The sequence below is a fragment of the Bactrocera neohumeralis genome, chromosome 5, assembly GCF_024586455.1.
Source record: "Bactrocera neohumeralis isolate Rockhampton chromosome 5, APGP_CSIRO_Bneo_wtdbg2-racon-allhic-juicebox.fasta_v2, whole genome shotgun sequence".
NCBI classification, from domain to species: domain Eukaryota; kingdom Metazoa; phylum Arthropoda; class Insecta; order Diptera; family Tephritidae; genus Bactrocera; species Bactrocera neohumeralis.
This window is the reverse complement of record NC_065922.1, coordinates 78,488,669-78,509,784: the sequence shown is the minus strand read 5'-3', so window position 1 is coordinate 78,509,784 and position 21,116 is coordinate 78,488,669. Positions and strand designations below refer to the sequence as shown.

General features: G+C 42.2%; 1 protein-coding gene across 3 annotated transcripts in view; it reads left to right on the top strand.

Annotated features, from left to right (window-relative positions):
• The window catches only part of LOC126760305 (uncharacterized), a 57,964-nt gene that overhangs the window by 3,257 nt on the left and 33,591 nt on the right, over positions 1-21,116 (top strand). For 2 of the 3 annotated variants that reach the window (XM_050475846.1, XM_050475848.1), the window contains exon 2: positions 5,779-9,486. In XM_050475846.1, the coding sequence (XP_050331803.1) occupies positions 6,907-9,486 (2,580 nt within the window). In that variant the 5' untranslated portion in view covers positions 5,779-6,906. Of the gene's footprint in view, positions 1-5,778; positions 9,917-21,116 lie in introns of those variants that run through there. The other variant, XM_050475847.1, reaches the window with a different exon arrangement.

Genomic DNA, 21,116 nt, shown 5'->3' with positions numbered 1-21,116 from the left:
ATCTTAATGACGTCGGTCATTGCATTCAAATCAAACTTGTACTTAGTGATTGTTTAAAATGCACGAAGTATAGTAGACTAGTGGATGTGACTGTGCCGCAGACATGCGCGTCTTGGCCAAAACGACTACAAGAAAATTCGCTGATATGCGTTACTCGCTTTGCACACGTTTCATGGCGTTTAAGCTGTGTCTCTCACTGTCCATATATATTTCATTAGTTCATGAGTATTCTTCTGTGACGCAGTCACATATGTACATGTTAATGTACACACTTGTATGTATATACAAGCATATACCATAAGTACATACATACATAGTATGTCTTGGGCACTCGCCGCCATATACTCTTATTTTCTAACAAACAAAAATACTGTTGAACAAAGCTTCATGATTCTCTTTGAAATAATAGAAGTAATTGTTCGAAAACCTTACCTTTTATACGAGCTGTGTTAATCTCAGTGACGAAGACATTACCAGTTTGGATAATTTTTTAAAAACAACAATATTTGATCAATGAAAATCGAATTCTTTTTGCTGAAAAAATAGTTTCTCAGTGTAAAATCTTATAGAATTGAACTTAAATTCGGCCTTCAATATTGCATTTCCTTCTATAGAAGAGTGCGGGTTGGAAGAAACGCAGGAATAAATCTGTATTCTGTAGGGAAGGGTCTAAACTTGTTAATCGGGTGAGAGGTGGTGTCTTTTCAGCAAAATTAGACACCAAAATCGGATTCCGTCTATCAGACCACAGCAGTGTCTTCCAAGTGGAGATCAAAGAAATTAAAGAAAGCCTTTTTTTCTGACAAATAGTGTGCTTACAACGAGGAATCTATTTATATACATATATACAGATAGCCAAGCGGCTTTAAAATCACTAAAATACCTTAGAGTAACGTCAAATATAGTGAAGGAACGGTTGATTTCTGAGCCTTAGCCAAACAGGTACCACCCTGTAATTAGACCTCGAAAAAGATTATGGATATTTATGACAAGTATGTTATTAATAAAGCGGAATCTCAGTGGAGGCAATCCCTAACTTGTTCATCGAGCACGCAAACATGACAAGAGTGAAATATGGGCAGCCCCGATTATTAAGATTCAAAATAAATGGCATCGGAATTCTGGTAGGAGTGCTAACAGGTCAGTGTCTAATTGGCAGAAATGCCAGCAGCTTAGGAACGTCTTTCCATGGCTATTGTGAAAATTATCAGGAGTTAGAAAAAGAGGATATTATAAACCATCTTCTATGCGATTGTAAAGCTCTGCATAGGAAAAGAATCGCAATCATCGCTCGAGGGCCGCTTGACGATATTTCGCAAGTTGCACAGATAAAACCTTTTGAACTGATGGACTTCATCAGAAGAACGGGGTGGTTCAGAGGGGAGATAATGGAGTGGTTTCACAATGAGCCTTCTATGGGTCTAGGTGCGTCGACAGACAGCCACTCTAACCACCTACAGCTGCTGTCTCGTAAATGTCATCCTTTACAAAATCCGCTTTCGTTACAATAAATTTTGTAAAGGACTCCGCAGCCCAGTACTCTTAAACTGGCTGACTGCAGTGCATGAAATACTGATAAAGGCAGCTCATACCTGATTTTTACATCTACTCTTAGGGACAAAATGCAACCTGTAAGCTTACGTGATGATTGCAGCGTTCTTAAGGCGCATCCACATAACCCCGTGCCACAACTGGCTAATTTACTCATCATAATTAATTATTATTATCGCTAGGCGATACTTGAGTACAACTACGAGTTATTCGTACGACTGATTATCTCGCATATTTCATCATTTTATATGATTTTTTTATAATTTTTTCGGCTTTTTGCTTGGGTGATGCGCTTAATTATACAAATAGCTGGTCGTAAACTTAATTGCACATGATCCCCATATTCATTTCCTCGGTAAACTTATCATGAGTAATAATTCGGAATTTTTCGCCATAAACCGCACACATAACACACTCACTTGCGAAAAAATGATAGGTTTCAACTAAAGCCTGTTGTCGCTTGCGTATTTCTGATGTAGTTGGGTGATTTCCACAGGTATTTTGCATCACCGAGTCACAAGACCCATGTACACTGCTGATTTATGGCAAATAAATGCATATAATAATAAAAAGATAAATATCAGCAAATAAAAGATAAGCCCACAAATAAATAATAAATAGTATTTTTACGCATTTAAAAGCCGCTCCCTTGTGCCCTAACATAACGGATTTCGCCTACTACGAGTTTATTATGTGCTTGCACGCGCCTACTATATGTACATATATACCCGGAGAGGAAACATACACTATTGATAAGAATTTTATCTTATTGATAAAAAGGCTTCGTAAGACGTCTTCCTGTGCCTACGTGCCCATTTAAAAGTTATCGTTGCCCTTTGCTTAAAAAAATATTGCTTTCGTAAGCATCATTATCTCACTTCAAAAATATGCCGTCAATTGCCAAATTTACGAGAGCTGTTTGAAAAGTCAGTGAGTTTTTTACGAAAAATATTTTTAACCGTCAAATAGTCTGACGTAACCCTAAACCAATGTAGCCAAATTTCAAAAGTTGCACATTAGAAAGTGTTATTCTTTTTCTTCTTTACTGGCGTAGACACCGGTTACGCGATTATAGCCGAGTTAACAACAGCGCGCCAGTCGTTTCTTCTTTTCGCAAGGAGGCACCAATTTGAGATTCCAAGCGAAGCCAGATCCCTCTCCACCTGGTCTTTCTAACGGAGTGGTGGTCTTCCGGTTCCTCTGCTTCCCCCGGCGGGTACTGCATCGAATACTTTCAGAGCCGGAGGGTTTTCGTCCATACGTACGACATGACCTAGCCAGCGGAGCCGCTGTCTTTTAATTCGCTGAATTATGTCAATGTCGTCGTATATCTCATACAGCTCATCGTTCCATCGCAAAGGACCATACATCTTCCACAGAACCTTTCTCTCGAAAACACGTAACGTCGACTCATCAGATGTTGCCATCCCCCAAGCCTCTGCACCATATTGCAGGATGGGAAAAATGAGTGACTTATAGAGTTTTAGTTTTGTTTGTCGAGAGAGGACTTTACTTCTCAATTGCCTACTCCGAAGTAGCACCTGTTGGCAAGAGATGTTCTGCGTTGGATTTCGAGACTGAGGTTGTTGTTGGTGTTGATGCTGGTTCCAAGATAGACGAAATTATCTACAACTTCGAAGTTATGACTGTCAACAGTGACGTGGGAGTCTAGTCGCGAGTACGACGACTGTTTGTTTGATGACAACAGATATTTCGTCTTGCCCTCCTTCACTGCTAAACCCATTTGCTTTGCTTCCTTATCCAGTTTGGAGAAAGCAGAACTAACGGGCGGGTGTTGAGGCCAATGATAATCACAAATATTCGTGTTTGAGACCGACGTGAAGTGATAAGTTACTAGTATCCGATCAAGATCAGCATTGTGCGGGCGGCTTATGTACGTCGATATGATCGTAAGTCAATGTGCCATGTGTTATTCTTGACAGCTTGACGAGCTCTTGACATTTATTTTTCTCCATGCATTTCGCTAGATGGAACATTCGAAGGCTTATCAAACCAGCCGGGTGCCACTGGCGTATGTAAAATCCGTGATAAATATTCAAAGTGACAGCTGTTGCGAAATTTGCGATGGTAATTCCGTGAACTGTCAATGCATCAATTACGCATTATTCGCACTTTTCGCTGCGTCAACTGCAAAACTTACAAAAGTAATGAAATTTTAATGCAACTACTCATCGAAGGAGCTTTATTGCTTGAACGCGAGGCAGCTTTGTTGGTGGCAGTGGGTCAGCCGCAAGGTAAACCTGTAAATCAGCTTAGCGGCTAATTCACTTTCAGCTTAACAAGTCAATAAGAAAAAACACACGCACATACATACAAAATAAAAAAGAAAAGGAAATCGTTTATAATTGCTTCGCCATTTGTATTTTGCGTAGAATTTATTTGATTGGTTATTAAAAATATTGGCACGTACACAAAATGCAATCGGTTTTGCAATTAAATTGCGCGAAATGAAATGAATGTCATTAATTAACGTTCCGGTTAATAATGACACAAATTTTACATGTTTACATGCATACTTACCACATGACATCATCTCCCTCAACGTAATTCTGAACATAAGAAATATTTGTAGAGAAAGGGGTTATCAGAGGGCACTGCCATATCTTATACCTACCGGAGTGAGCAGTGAAGTTCTTCAAAATGGGTATTTGGCGCGTGGGTGGACTTCAACTTTATCTTTATTTTTCCTAATAATCATTCCTCTTCGGTATTACAACCGTGGGTCGCGCTGGCTCGATAACACAAAACTTCACCAGTTGCCTCTTTCCTTTGTGAGGTTACGCCAGTTTTATATTTCAAGTGCAGACAGATCGCTATGCACTTAGACCTTCCATTGGATGCGTGGGCGACCTTGCCCTTGAACAGTTCTTGAGAGAGGGATCTGCTTTTCAATTGCCTACCGATCCGAAAGTATCACCTGATGGCAAGCGCTAAAACTTCTTAACTTTTTAAATGTATAGCTGCCAACAGTGACTAGTTCCCAAGACGCAAGGAATCTTTTTATGTGGTTTCCAAATATTTTGTCTCGTGCTCGCTCACCACAAGACCAACCTGTTTCGCTCCTTTTTCAAAGCTGTAAGCAGCTGGGTTGTGTCGTTAAGATGCACTTACAGGGATGCGATGAGGGCCTAGTTTGAGGTCAAGAGAAAAAACCATTCCTTGAAGCTGAAGACCTGGTGGTCTTAGGTAGCCGAGAGTTAGCTCCGTCTCAAACTTATTTCGAAATTTATATTTCTTTACCTCCATACTAGATCTTTCTAAAGCGATAGTGACTTGAATTTCTTAATTTTATGAATGATTTCGTATGTTATGAGGTTTAACGGTATCTCAGTCGCTCCGTAAAAAGCGGATAAACAAGAAAATTTCCATGTCGTAAAGTGATGAAGTCAGATGCAAACAAAAATTATCCGAAGTTTAAGCACTCGCGTTTTAACCACAACAAATCTCATTGTGGCGAAATCAGCAAAGATTATTCTGCAGCTAATAATACATGTCATGTTTGCGATTGGTTGACAACATAAGCCCGCAGCCAAAATTTTATCAGTTATATTATCATGAGTCCACAAGTATACGGCGGCTTCATGAATGGTGAGCGGCTGTGGATGTTGATCTGCAGACGGCAATAATGAGTCTGTTTCCACGATTGGCTTTAATGTTGAGGTAAATTTGATATATGACATCCAAACGAGTGGAACTACAGAACATTCACGTGCATATAAGTTTGGAACAAAAACAATTATCTAATATAAACGTCTGACAGTATAACAAATAACAAAAGCAATAAAAGTAACCGCATAATTCGAGTTGTGAATGAATGAAAAAAGGGCCGAAACACGAAAAATACGATTTGCGTCAGCAGGAGGGACTGTAAAAACTGAACGAAAAACAAAAACATACAACAAAAATAATCAGGTGATAAAGGTAGATTACAATACTAAAGCGTAGCAGCGAAAGCTCATAATTGCCGGTAGATAGTGATCACGATAAAGCTCACACTGAACAACAATAACTTTGGCTTTAGACGAAAGCTGCTAAATGCAAGTCATAGCCAAGCGCTAATGTAGAATTAGGTAAAATGTTGTTTTTAATATTTTTATGAATTTACGATCCTCAATTTGAATTTGAGTGGCGACGTAATCCAAACACGCCGCACCTACTTATTCCCCAATTCCTAATCGCTTTTGGCATTTCCATTTCTATTTGCAGGTGCTGCTCGCGTCTACGTCTAATGAAAACGCGGTGGTTGTTGCAGGGGGAGGCTTTTGCAAAGCGCTATAAACCGAAACACAGCCAACACAGCAACGAAAAGACTGATCAGCCAAAGTAAAAATAATGTGCTCGGAATTTAAACGCGATCGCGTCGAACAAATCGCGATAGTGAGATTGTCGGTATACGCGAGCGTCAAACGGCTGGAGAGGCGTTTGTGAATACAGCTCCTGTGCGCGGTAAGATCAGCCGTTCGCGAGGCGCGATATTGACGCGATTAGTGCAGCGATCGACGCGATAGACTGAACTGACGCGTTGATAAACATAAGCGTGTATAAATCTGTGTGCGCTATTCCATGCGCCTGTGGTTTCATCAAGATTAACAGGTGTTGCTGTCGCATATGAGTGTATGAGAGGCTGCCAAGTGACGCACGCCGCACCGCAAGCCACAAGTGCATAGTTCGCGTTCCAAGAAGTGTTTGTAAATCGAATTGATTTACGCGAATTACTCATTCTCAGTGTCAGCGTGCGAACGTAGTATAAGTTTCGTGTTAACGTGTATCATAAGTCTGGCGCAACGTACTACTCATAGCACTCCGTTCAGCGTCATAGCAATTTTATGCTAATTAGCAAAAAATTATCGCTTTTATCGAAAAAGGCTTTTGATTAGGTGTCAGTTCAAAGTGCCCAAGGGTGAATGTGAAAAGACAACGACGTAGGTGATGTTATACTCCAGCGGCTATACCTCGAAAATTTCTCAAACCTCTGTATATACCATCGATCACCGCGCGCAGTAAGCGTCTGATTGTCTGGTGGCTGGCGTGCGTCAGTAGCGTTTACTAGCTGCGGCCGATGGTCTTTTCTGCGTCAGTGGCTTCGCGACTGCGAAAATGCCCATTATTAACAACAATAACAAGCGCGCACCGAAGAACAAAAACAACGCTTGGTCACAGCTAATCGCTGATATTTGCGTCATGTAGTATTGTGTCTTGACGTCATTTGGCGTTGTGCAGCCAATGCGAATTGCAATCGTGTATGTCGACTGCAAGAACCCTTGAACACTATACGTAGAGAAGAGATCAAAAGCAAAAGGAGCTGCTACGTGCGTACGCACCCAATGAAAAAGAATGAGCAAATTACCGATAAACAAGAAAAGTAATATCAGCGATAAGCGTAAGCAAGTGGCTGACAAATTAAATGTTAAATGCCAGCCACTGTTGGCGCGAAGAATGGGCGGCCACATCAGTCGGCGGAGCACGGGAACGACTACAACTAACCCAACTGCCACAACAACAGCTTCAAACGCCGATATTTGCAAGAAAAGCGCGCGAGTAGCTCAGAGATCCATACGAACGAGCTTTGCTGCCAAAACCAGCGCTGATATTCAAACGACAGCCACATTTACCGGTAGCACATCCGAGTCTTCGGTCCATTGTGTGCCAACCGAGGCACTTACTTCCGTGCACATTCCACCAGCCACGTTGTATTCTATCTCCTTGAATGAACTAATTGACGGAGAGGCAGACGATGCGCGCGGAGCAGCGATCGCGGATGACATGCTTGGCTGGACTGACATTGTTGACGGTGAGTTCTCGTCACACTCAGCGCCCATACTAAGTGCTATTCATGCCACAAGAGAGTCAATAGATGCAAATAAAACAGAAGAAACAACGGATACAAAAATAGCCACAACAAAAGCGCACACGGCGGCATTGACAGTTGCGCGAGTGTCGCGTTCACGTACACCAACGATAAAACCGCGGGCGACGACCGCGGCGTTAGGGGCAAGCCAATTAAAGAAGGGAAAAAAGAGTAAAGCAAGCACTACTACAATGACACATGCGGTGACGGTGGCGACTACAACAACGGCGAAAGAGCAAACGCCGGTAGCAGCAGTGACGACGGCTCGGGAAGGGGCGCATTCGTCTGTTACACGACGAGTACAATCGGCGGCTCATTTGGCTTCGTCGTCGAGAATGGAAGACGAACAGGTGGAAGGGGTGTTGTCGGCGGTAGATGCGAAATCAAAATTCACTGAAAATAAATGTCCGTTGGCTGTGCTAACGAATGTTAGTAATCAGAGAAAACTTGAAGCGAGCACTACGATATCAGAACCAAAGCGGTGTACGCTTAATAGCAACAACATCAACCTAAGCGAATACAACGACAGAACAAGTGAAGTATACGTAGCGAGCAACAAGTGGCCAGCAGTTGTCAGTTTAGTCAACTCGGAGTATGATCCTGCTTGTGAGACAAGAGCACCCGCAGACACAAGCACCAAAAGCAATAGCAAGGATATAATAAGGGCAGTGACTTTGGCAGCGCGAAAGGCCAAACTTAAATCGGAATTTTTTAGAGATTTCGAATCGCAAGAGCAAGCAGTCAAACGTTTAACACAAACAACGACACTAATTGATGATTGTGGGATATCGCGACGATCACAGTTGGACGCAGTTAGCCCACGGTATAGTAGAAAACTGGGCCCACACATTGGAGTACCAACGATAGCTGTGAACGCAGCGGAAACCTATTCATTCACATCTTTAGTGGCAAGGCGCAAATTAGATTTAAAGAAAAAATTTGAAAAACACAACACGATAAAGACATCTTACCCTTTGGCACACACCCATCAATCCTTGATTCATAAAATCAGTGCATTTCCACGTGTGGAAGAATTAGTACAAATATTCGAAAGTCACTCAAAGTGTTCCGCTATTAAAATGATTGTGAATCCGAACAAAACTAGCGAGTCAGGAGATAGCAATATGTTGTCCTTGAAGCCGGAGAGATTGGCGCAGCGCAACAGTCCACTCTCGGACGAGGGTTGCAACCTTGGACAGAGTCCTTACTCATCTGACAATGAGGACAACGAATTGGCGCAGACCACTTCCGCGGTTGGCCAAACAAAGCGTAAGGATAAAGTGGCACGATCTGCCAGCAGTGATTCGGCACTAGGTTTGGACGTTGACGAGTCAATGGATACAACACCCGCACAGCCACCGGTTGGCCCACAACAGCGAAGAATGACACTCACCGTTACGGATTTGCCACTGCGACCGGCACTTTTGCCACTAGCAGAACCCACCGCACTGCCAGACACAACGATCACTGAGCTACCACCAACTATCAGCAATCCACCAGCCCCGGCTACGGTGCCCAGCAAGGTGTTGTTGGAGGAACGCGTTGTAGAGCTACCGGAGGATCCGCGTTCTTTAGCGCCGTCACAGCCATGTTCGCGACGCGAGTCAGCACAGAGTTGCGGTAGTGATACTGCACCCACTGAGTTTCCGGGCGGTAGACGATTTGTACGCACGCCTTCCGTAGTTGTGTCGGATTATTCCGATGAAATCATGTGCGGTATAACACTCGAAGAAATTGAATACTTTCGCGCACAGCGCATGCGACGACGACATTCCTCACTGGACACTGCCAACGAAGGTGAAGGCGAATCGGATGTGAGCGCCTCCTCCTCCTGCAGTAACCTATACTACTGCGGCTCAACGATATCCGCATTAGACGGCGCAGAGTGCTACGTGAACGGTGTACGTACCGCTTTAGAACGTAAAACAAGCGACTGTTCGACATATTCAGTCAGCGCTGACGAGGAGTCATTCACCATTCCTGAAGATCCACAACAACAAACAGGCAAAGACCTGTCCGACCTACTGGCCGCACAACACCTGAGCACGAAGCCAGCAGCTAAGAAGGTAGGTTTGGTGGTGCCGATGGGTGCGAACTTGGGCGAAAATTCGCCCTACTGAAGCCGCACGCCCAAACAAAATCTCAACAAACCTAAAGTATTCTAAACTATTTTTCCCAAAGAACTGTTGTAAAATTGTTAAGATTTAGTGATTAACTGTAAATTATATAAATACTTGCGTAGACTCGGTATGAGCGTGATTACGCGCAAAAGCAATGGAAATTGTGCATGTATGCTTATTCCGTTAGGCTAAGTGACATTAGTCTAATTTCACCTTGTCATATGGTCGGTGGGACGTGAAAGGAATGCAGCTTTAATTTAATTTATCTTATCGTTGAGGTATTTTAACCCATTTTTGTTTTTATTATTATTTGCTTTTACGACGCATATAAATATACATACATACATAGACATGTGTATGAAGTTATTTTTTTAAATTATCTACTTATATTGTCTCTATGATTTAGTGCGCTGACAACCGCGTTCGGCGCAGCGCATGAAAGTGACACTTATGTATGCGTGCAAGTTGACACACATACTTATATATACATACATGCACATAAAACTCGTTTATGGAGCTACCTTTGCTAATTAGCAAATATTTACTGGGCTGTACAAATAGACGCACGTTTGTGTGTGTGTATGGAATCTGTCACAGCCACAGCGCTGCTGTCATACCCAACCGTTATCACCGCATATTTCTCATCATCACTCATTTTTGAAATGTTTCATTTTCTTATCGTATTGTTTCATCCTGCCATGTTGGTATTCTCCAATTGTATATCTTAGTAGTTGATAATTATGAAATAAGACATTTTTGGTAAATGAAAAATTGAGCATTTCTAAGTAATTGCAAAAAAGCTAATAAATGACGGTGCCAAAAAATGTTTATTACTTTCAATGAGAAAATGGAAAGTGTGAAGATGGAAGTCAACCAATGTTGCTTTTGTAACGCTGGAGCTTGGTAGTGAGAAGTGGGGTGGAATTCTTATTCCGTCGGTCGTGAGCGAGCTCGAAGCTCACTATATGTTGATAGAAATTGAAAATATTACTCCAGAAACGCTTTCTTTCACTCTTTGTTTAGAGCATTTGACATAAATGTACTCTTTGATATTGGTTGCTTGGCGTATCTTCTTCTACAAATATGTTGCGTAGCTTCGCCTTGCGTATACTTTAACTAAAACTGATCCCCTATTGAACCTAACATCCACCCCACTTATTTTCAATTACATTGCTCATTACAACACTTGTCGTTCTCCGCTTGTCGACCATTTGGCTGCAGTGTAATCGGTGGAGGGGCTTGCGGGGAAGGCCCAACAACAGGTACATGAAATTAATAATAGCAAGCAAGTGTCGTGTTTATGTGACAGCGGCGCGACTTTTATGACTCGGTGACTTTTGATAGCTGCGCTGATAAAGGTTGATTGGTTTTTCGATCAAAATAGCGGTCATAAACGGTGGAAAAATGGGCAGGCCGCGCCGTAAATGCGCACCTGAGGCACTTCAGTGCACAACATCCGCTAATCATAGCGCTGCCATATCAGCAAATCGTTTATTTATATTTCTTTTATCGCAGAATAACAAATCCATCAAATGCCGATATTTATGAGCGTAGTTTAATTATCGATAATCATATATCGCCTTCTATATTTGACACACGATCCGCCGATGAGCCCGGGCAATCAATTAAACACGCTCACCGTCACCAAGGCATAGCGAAATTGCCAATGCGCATTGAAAACTTAAATCAATGCATGGTGTAGAAACGTGGCCAAGGCGGCGCGCAGAGTTGCGAGTGCGGCCGCTCTGACGTTAGTCGCGTTGCGCAAAAGATTTCGACAGCAATTAGAGTGACGCGCACGGGCATACACACCTCCGACTGATGGCCTAAGTGGTGGCGGACGCCTGCGATAGCAATCGCAAATGTGAATACTCAGCACACACATACGCCCACAAAGCCAGCGGCATATGTGCGCGATCGACAGTGGATGACAAATGGCGACAGACGCTACGCTTATAAATCGCCGTATTACGAGAAAGCTGCTAATGCTCACGTAAGTGATATTGAAGACAAAATGTTCGCGAATGTAAATAAATAAATAAATAAGTACAAGTGGCACCGCTAAGCCTGCAGGCGTCACATTTCAATGGATTACTCGATAAGCCTGGACGCTTTGTCAGTTGCTTTTTGTGTGCCAAGTAATACTTGAGCAACATGGCAGATCATGCGCGTACAATAGCCAACGGATTAAAGACGACACGACGGCTGTCTGTCGAACCACTGCTTGTCTTTAAAATAATACGAGTTCAGCTAATGCCCAGCCCTCCGAGACCACAAATCCACATCGGCACAAGTACATATGTGGTCACTAAACGCGCTGACGTCTTTAATTTAGCAAATTCGAGTCTTACCTCCACCCGTCGTTCGCAGCGTGCTATCTGCTAGTTGACAGCCTGTAAACAAGTATGAGCGAGTTTTTTACGGCGACTTTCAGCAATTACTTTCTTTTTAATTTAATAATTTGTGATAAGCGGTTTTTTTTTTGGATTTTTCCGGTCCGGAAGAATTGTTGTTGAGATAAACGTTATGTGCTATAGCCCGTTGGTCTGGCTAAGTCGTGTCTTTTTAATTGTTATGGAATGTAATTGACGTCATCATCGCTGAAGCGCACTGCAAGATTCGAAATATGTGAGAAAATAAGAAGAATGTCATAGCTTGCCGAAAACGTGCCGAAAACGTTGCAGTTCGTAGAAAAAAAAATCGGAAAATCAGACTGCTTGACAGGTCCATTCGCCACTAGTTATATGCAAGAAATAGTAAAATCCGTCGATAATTTATTAATACAGGATTTGTCCGGAAACTAATAGGACTGAGTCGATTAAAAAAAATTTATTTCGTTACAATCGTTACAATTCTTTAAAAACTTTCAAAATAGGCTCCTTCTGCGTCAATGCAGCGCTGCCAGCGCGATTTCTAAGAATTGAAGGCGTCATGGAAGACATTCTCCGGAATCGCTTTGAAAGCCGAGTGGCATGCTGCTTGGATCCCCTCTGTCGTTTCAAAATGCTTGCCTTTCATCGGCCTTTTCGGGTAAGGAAACAAAAAAAAGTCCGGGGGCCATATCTGGGCCGTAGGGCTACTGCGGAAGCGTTGCGATGCCGGCCTTGGTGCAACTTCCAATCGGGTGCGATGTCTTGTCGAACCTGATTGACCCTTCGTTGGAGTCTCTTGAGGACTTCCACGTAAAACATGGCGTTGACGGTTTGTCCAGGAGGAACAAATCCGTGGTGGATAATGCTTTTAATGTGAAAAAAGACAATCAGCATCGTTTTCACTTTGGACTTGCTAATTCTTCCGGTCTTCATCAGAGACATGGATGGATGGAAGGATGAATCGGCTTAGCATTTCGGCTGATATTTTGGTCAAATCGCGCTGAATGTTGTGTTCAAGCTCCTCGAGCGTTGCCAGTTAATTGGAAAGCTGTCGAATGTTCTTAGTGGGCCCTTACTAATACCTCCTTTTATGACATTCTGTAATCTTGACACCATCACAGCTAAACGAAGCCCTAGGAGGCTCAACAATATTCCCCAAATTGAAAAATGATGTATCGCGATTTGGTGGATAACTCTACTACGCTAGCACTAATTGAAGGAGGATTCAATCCAGACGCTAATTTTTGCTCGCGTTTCCAAAACGCTTTCGATTCTATTCTCTAACTGAAGCATGCGAGGCTGTCAAACTGCAGAACTGCCGGAAAGTTTTTGATGAACGTTCTAATCAAAATAAATTAACACTATCAATAATTATTTGCTAAAGTCGAAATCTCCTACGGAAACTGAAAAATCTCTAACTGCCAATATTAGCGGCTCTGCAAATATCAATTCACGTCAATATGAAGCACCATCAAGAGGAGTCAACTTCTATACAGCAACAACAACTATACGTGAGAGCATAGCAATATATCATACAGAAAACGAGCGTCAAACTTGGAGTGACGTCAATGGCACAAACACCAAAAGCAATAATAATAAAAATTACCACAACTGCCGCTTCTGCACCGCACTGCTGCGCAGTTGTGCGCGAACTCGCAGTTAATCTAATCACACAAATGAGTTGGTGTAACGTCGACTTGGTTCACAAGTGCGATAAAGCAAGCGTCGTGCAACGAATTACAAATGAATTTACGGTTTGACCTTGAAGCATAAAAATTCCATTTATATCGCCGCTTACCCCACTTATGTATATGCATGTGCGTATGCAAATATTTCCAAGCGCAAGGAAAAGATTCGCTCAAAAGATCGCAAAGATCGCGTATACGCCGTGTCGTCTGTCGTCTGGGAAACAGCCGATTATTTGGGTGCGTGGGCACGTGTGTGAAAGTGTGTGTTCTGTAATTGCTTTATTAGTTCGTCGATGCTGGCGATAATGAGAGAGTGGTGACGATAAGTGAAGGTGTTGCTGTTGGCGCTGCTTAGCAGTTGGTGCAATTGTGTGCGGCGGCGATAATCATCAATAAAGCTTCCGTCGCCGTGCAACCACCTTTTGCTCAGCGGTTGATGAGGTGTGAAGCCAGCACTTTTATTGTTGTTTTAAATAGAGGTTATAATAGTGGAGGGTGCTGATAAGTGGCAGCTGTACGAGTATTATATCGCCGCTGATTAGAGTGCCCCTTTGTTGTGTGTAGCTATTTCTGTACAACGGTTGTTTACACTTTGGTCTATTGACGTCATGGAAACCTATGCATTGCATTGATATGAGGGAAACCACGATTGGCAGAAATTATGATAGGGTCGGGATTCTCGTTATATATGTAATGTTTTGAGAGAACGATGAGCAGGAAGGGAAGCGGCGAAGCGATTGACCGAGGAATCAGCAATTTATTGCCAAATTGGAAATGAAAATATATTTCGTTCGTAAATACTATGAAAATACTTGGTTACAATAAATTGGCGCTTTCTCGCCTCTCGAAAGAGAAATTAATGATGTACTGAGATTTCCTCGGACCGAAAGTCATTTCTTTATCAAATGTCAAAAAATACAGCGGTGATCATAATGTAGATAAATTCTACTTCCTTTGATTATTTAGCATTGAAGTGTCAAATTTATATCCCTAGACCAGGCCGGTGCATAAGTTAAAAGGCCTATTATTTGAGGATATATTTGAGAAAGAAAGAGAGCGAGGCGTAGAGAGAGAGTGAGAGCAAATGGAAAAAATTCACATCCGAAAGAGAGAGGAGAGGAAGAGCTGAAGGCGAAAGAAAGAGATGAAGATGGACAAATATCATATCCTCAAGATAAAACGAAGGGAAAAAGAGAATAGGAGAAATATCATATCCTTAAAGTGTCATTGTACTTAAGTAAGAGAAAGAGTACATTATGATCCTTAATTTAGACTAAAATGATACATATTTGTTTATTTATTTATTAGTAAAAATATAAAGACATAAGTTGAAGTTTGATTAGAAATACGAAAAGACTTATTCGACTACCCAATATTTTCAACGGTTTGAACTTCTTTCATGGCCATTATAGTATATTATATTTTAGAAGTGATATTCCTCAATATCTGCAAAAAGTTTGTCCTTAAGATTTCTTCACAAGCGCTGTGTGGAAGCACTTAGCATACTATAGTGTTGAAATCCGAAACTAGCTTTCTTATATTCTTGTATGAAACTAACTCGTACCACTTTGCAATAAGTGCACTTATGCCAAGCCTTGCAGAACCAAATAATCAACTCTAGAGGTTTTTTTTTAAATCTCGAATCAAAATATAAATATGTTGTATGTGTGTGTGTGTGCGATGATAAAAAATGCGCGCTGCATTAAGCTGTCTGGCTTTTATCCGAATAGCGTTCTGAGACTTGTTGTTTCCATTGTTTGTCCGAAAAACTGGTTTGGTGTGAGCTTAGCCTTTGTTGTAGTTTATTTATTAAATTAATTTTGCTGATTTTTTGTTTTTGATAATTTTATTTCATATTCATATTCATTGCCCCCTTTGTTTAGGCTCATGAGCATAGCACTTTTTTGCAGCGTGTTCTTGTTGTTGTTTCAACGGTTTTCGAAAATGTATCGCTTGTCATGCTTCATGCGGTTTGTTGCCGCCACCATCGACGATTTAGTTGTTAATTTTCCATGGTTTGTATTGACGTCACAACGCGATCGTATTGTTGTTGTCTTTGGTTTTGTTTTCAATTCCACACCGTTTTTTCCCATTTTTTCGCTGGTGTTTCAGCGGTAAGCTCGGCCGTAGCATGGATTTGGTGATGTGATTGATGATTGCACGCTCAGCGCAGTGACTTTAAAGTGGATTTTGTGCTGATTTCTAGTTGAAAAAGAAAAAATAATATTGTGTTAGAATTCAATTAGCGTTATTGCCGTGTAAAAATCGTGTTTCTATGATTTCGTTGTGAACGAAGCCGTCGTCGAATGGACGGTAGCAATTTGTAACGCTTTTGTTGGTCTGCCATTGAGCTTTCAGCGCCTACGACTTCACTGTGATATGAGCGCTAATTGCATAACTCATGTTCTATTTTAGTTTTAAGCGATATCTCTGTGAGTGGAATGCGCCAGTCACCACGTCGCCACTCCATGTCGAATGTGGAGCATTTCGCAGCCCGCCCGCCGGCCACACCAACCGACGAACGAGCGTTTTCCATAGCGCTGAACCGCGAAATCGACGTCACACCCACTTCAAGTATAGATTGTTGTATTTGCAAATACATATATGTATATATGCGTAGCGAATCGCTTGCCATTGGGCATTGACGTTTGTTAATTTCTAATTGTAAATTTGTTCACTCGAGTGTGTAATTTAAACTAATTCACTTCGATTCGGCTATTTATTTTCAGTTCGAGTACATCTTCAATTTTTGATTAATTCGTTTGTTTGTCTCAGGGTTGTAGTTGTTGTCACACGAGATCCGCGGCGTTTTTATTAGCACTCGAGGCCGTTGAAGTGTTGACGTAGCGAAATTGCAATTGACATTGAGGACTATCGAGCGAGCTTAGTGACTATTTCTGAAGAGAAAATGCTTTTAAGACCGCTAATCCCTTGACTATTCCCAAGCACCTTTTCGCGACAGAACTTTATATTTTCCGCAGTGAGGAACTCTTACGTAAACTTCGTCGTATCAAATAAAAAAGACCGAAAGCTTGTTTTCCGTTTTCAGTATTGGAGGGTCGAACTTGCACCTTGCATTTCAACTTCGCACGGTACTAGATTCTTTAGACAGATAGGTAGCGCGGGAGTGCTGTTACCATGGGCTCAATTAGCGCTTGATGCACTATCGCAAGACTTATAATTTGGTTATCCTGTTTCATCGCTGCGCTCAATTTGGTGCTCTCAATGAAACTACTTACATACGTTAAGCTTTTTGTGGACAACCATTCAAGATTCGGTACCGTATGGGTTCCAAGTAGGGTCGTAGGGTTTGTAATAGAGCTGGGCATTCACAAAGAAAGTGGAAATCCGTTTCTTTATTCCCTTCAAGGCTTGTGCCCCGTTATAGTAGCTGAAAGCCTTTATATAATATTTCTGTACATAAATAGTAGGCCCTGGGTTCTCTTTCTGTCATATTTGGGCCATATTTGGGCCATATTTGCTTTGTTAATTTGCAGCGGGCTATTTTAAGTTCCTTCTGCTCTGAGCTATTTGTTCAAAATGCATATAAATTTCTCTTTTGATCGTTCCCAGCAGGCATAGTATTGACTCTGCCTCGGATTTGTCTAAAGAACAAGTGAAGTTGACCCTCTTGTAAGTTTAAAACGTTCTAGCAGCTGTGTACTCCGCTGGAATTTTTATATCTTTCTATGGCACTCGTCTGACATCCAAATAACATTTTATCTAGTTTTGAACTGGTCAGATATGAGCTATTGATCGTCTCAGCGAACTCTATAAGTCACTCATTATTCCCGTCCTGCCAAATGATGCAGAGGCATGGACGATGATAGCATCTGAAGAGTCGACGTTACGAGTTTTCGAGAGAAAGGTTCTGCAGAAGATTTATGGTCCACGGCGAATATCGCATTCGATGGAACGATGAGCTGTATGAGATATACGACAACATTGACATAGTTCAGCAAATTAAAAGACAGCGGCTCCGCTGGCTAGGTCATGTCGTCCGAATGGACGAAAACACTCCAGCTCTGAAAGTATTCGACGCGGTACCCGCCGGGGAGAGGAAGAAGAAGACCTCCACTCCGTTGGAAAGACCAAGAGGAGAAGGATCTGGTTTCGATTGGAATCTCTAATTGGCGCCACTTTGCGAAGTGAAGAAACGACTGGCGCTGTTGTTAATTCGGCTATAATCGCGTAGGCGGTTTCTACGTTAGTAAAGAAGAAGAATAATTGATTTATCGTGGAGTGGGTAGCGTTTGTGTTTTTTTCTGCAGAATTTAGGAATCTTTGATGTTATATTAGTGTAAATTAATTATAACGAGTATCCCAAAATTAACGCAAGATTGGAATTAAATACAGGGTGTCCCAAAATTGACGCAAAATTTCAATTTGTCGCCATTTTTGTGTGAAGTAATATTGCGGTGCATGCTTTTAGGCGCCCATATACTGCTACCACAGTGGTGGCTTCACGTAGAGTGGTGGAGTGGCAATGATAGCGCAAGCGGAGCAACCTGTAGCATTAACTCATTTGCATTCGGCAATTTCGGCAGACAACCAACAACAACTCCGTTAACGAGCAATCACAGCAAACTACACAGCGAGCACATGCAACACATAAAGTGCAGCATGCGGCGCCGTTTGCACCTTGCCGGTGGCGTATCTCCCGCACAAAGCTCCTGTGCCGCATTGAGTTGGCATGCAAATGTGGCAAGCAGAATTGCAGCAACACAAGCAATAAACATGCGAGTCGAATGCACAGCGCCTGCGCCAAATCAGTAGGGAGGCAATAAACGAATTTAATGAGGAGGACTTAGATGGGAAAACGCAATTGTACTCAGTATAGGTAACAAGTGGCACGCATGCGCTGCAACAAGGTGCGTGTTTTGCGGCTTGTACGCAGCGTTTACTGTTAGAACCATTGATTGCTTGCTTTTATGCAGTGTTTTTATTGTAGACAGTTTAGTTGTTCATCGTAAACATTTCCATTTGCTGGCCGCTGCCGGCGCCGTCGCCGAACTGTCCGCTTCACACGATCCATCTGCTGATTTATGGACATTTAAATCAAAATGGCTGTGTTGACGTCGACTGACGGCCGCAGTTGGATGTCAGAGGCGACAACAACAACGTGCATCGACGGTACTTGCGGCAGTCAGCCGAAGTGGGATAGTTGGCGGGATAGGAATATCAGCGACAGCGAAATAATTCAAATTTTAGAAGATGTAAGCGCGCGCTGCTCATGTTGCATGCCGCAGCGTTGTAGCATGTTGCAGGTGGAAGTAATGATAATTGTGGTGAACTAGCGGGGTCTGACTGCGGTGGTGGTGGTGGTTTTTGTGGTGATGTCGGCACTGTTTAGTGTTGGTGTTGGCGTCCGCTGTGGCATAAGATTTGTGCTGCGTAATAAATTCTTGTAAGCGCACTGTGGCAGGTGATTTATTATGGAAAAATCAATAAATCGGTTGCACGAAAATAACGCAGCGCCACGCTGCAAATGAGTTATCAACCTGCGCTTTACATGTTTGCCAGTTTTCACTGGTGCACAGTGTGATCTTTAATGCAGCCCGTTTATTTTCGCCGCCGTGTAATCTTTAAAACGCGCACATGCCGGCTTAAGCTCCGCTGTGCCATGGAGTGCTATGTAATGGCCTACAAAACCAGTGTTAATTGATTATGAGCGCACCAGCAGTGTCACCTGACAGCGCAATTAGGCGCTTGCTGCGGCGCCTGGACACTGGACTGTGGCGGAGAGCCTCTTGTCGACGTCAAAAGATTACGCCACATGAATGCATAGGAAAATTAGTTGAAAATTGCGTAGGAAAACTTTGCGTTTATGCCAATTAAAACGTACGCTGATGGCCACATCAATCTCTGTCAGCGTTCAATAAGAGCTCTCATGCATTTTATCTAAGTGTCACTGGTGTAATTCGAAGGCAAAAATAGTGCAGAATAAATCTGGCTGACTTTCAAACCGTTACCGTTTCGGCGCTTATCTCCACTGAGCGCAGGCTATTTTAAGCTAAAATGTCATCCTTACCGCGGCTGACGCTCCATTTGCCTGTTGTTGTCCGCCCATTCAGTACTGCTTTGGGCGACGCGTCAGCGTGTTTTCATGTTTACACAGCGAAATTCGATCCGCTCGCACTTTCCTAATTAAAACATAAGTTTTAGCATGTTCAACAGCGCTTGGCATACAACACTTACCGTGGTCCGTGGCATTTTCTGTGTCGTCATGCTGCTGTTTGTTGTTGCAGCTGCCACCAAAGGGCCATATATTTGCGCATCACTTCATTTTCGCCTCTAATATGTGCCATTGTTTTGATGCACTCTGCTGAGGTGGTTGTTGTTGTTATAGCCTGTTTAGTACAAGTTGTTTGCGCATTTGTGGCATGTGGCGTGTGGCATGTGCTATGTGGCATGTTTGAGATGATATCTTGTCGCCTATGCCTGTTACAGCACACTTCTTGATAACTATTGGTTTTGTTATTTGTTGTTGGTGTTGTTGTCGCTGTTGTTCTTTTTATCTCATCATGTTTGCATCTGTAATTAGCATTTTTACTCCGATCGCATAAAGTAAGACTTGTGCAGTTACCAATAGAGAGAATTCAAGTTGTACTGAACATTGTCAGGGATAAAACTTCTGACACTTGCAAAAACGTTCAGTATTGGGTAGTCGAAAAATTTTCGTAGTTCTAATCAAACTTCAACTTATTTTTTTTATATTTATAATGAACTTTAATGACAAATAATTTTCACAGACTTCTGCATTGACCGAAACAAATAGTAGTCAGATTGTGCAAGGTTAGCACTACTTGGTGGATGCATCAAAACTTCCTAGCCAAGCTCTCCAAGTTTTTGCCGAGTCATCAAATATGTGTCTGGTCCAGCTTTGTCCTAATGGAAAATGAAGCCCTTTCTGTTGATCAGTTCTGGCCGTCTTTTCGATTGCTTGCTTTAATCTCATCAGTTGTTGACAATAAAATGTATAATCAATCGTTCGACCAGGCTGGATCAGCTCATAGTGGATGATTCCTTTCCAATACCACCAAACACTCAGCATAACTTCTCGAGGCGTCAATCCTGGCTTTGCGACCATTTGTTGAGCTTCACCACGCTTGAACCATGATCTTTTTTCGCACATTGTTGTCGTATTTGATCCACTTTTCGTCTCCTGTTACCATTCGTTACAGAAATGTTTCGATTTCATTTCGTTTCAGCAAAGAATCGCAGATGTTAATTTGGTCCATTAAATTGTTCACAGACAATTCATGTGGTACCCAAACATCGAGCTTCTTTTTGTAGCCTTATTTAAATGGTTCAAAACCGTTTGATGATAAATGTTAGCGTCCTTAGCGATGTCATGGCTGCTTATGTGACGGTCCTGGTCAATCTTTTCCATAATTTCATCGAATTTTTCAACGATAGCATCGTCTCCGTAAACTTCACAAATTTTTTTGGTGGTTTGCGTGGCATTCTTTCCTTTTTTAGACAAAAATTTCAAAATATATTAATATTATTTTCA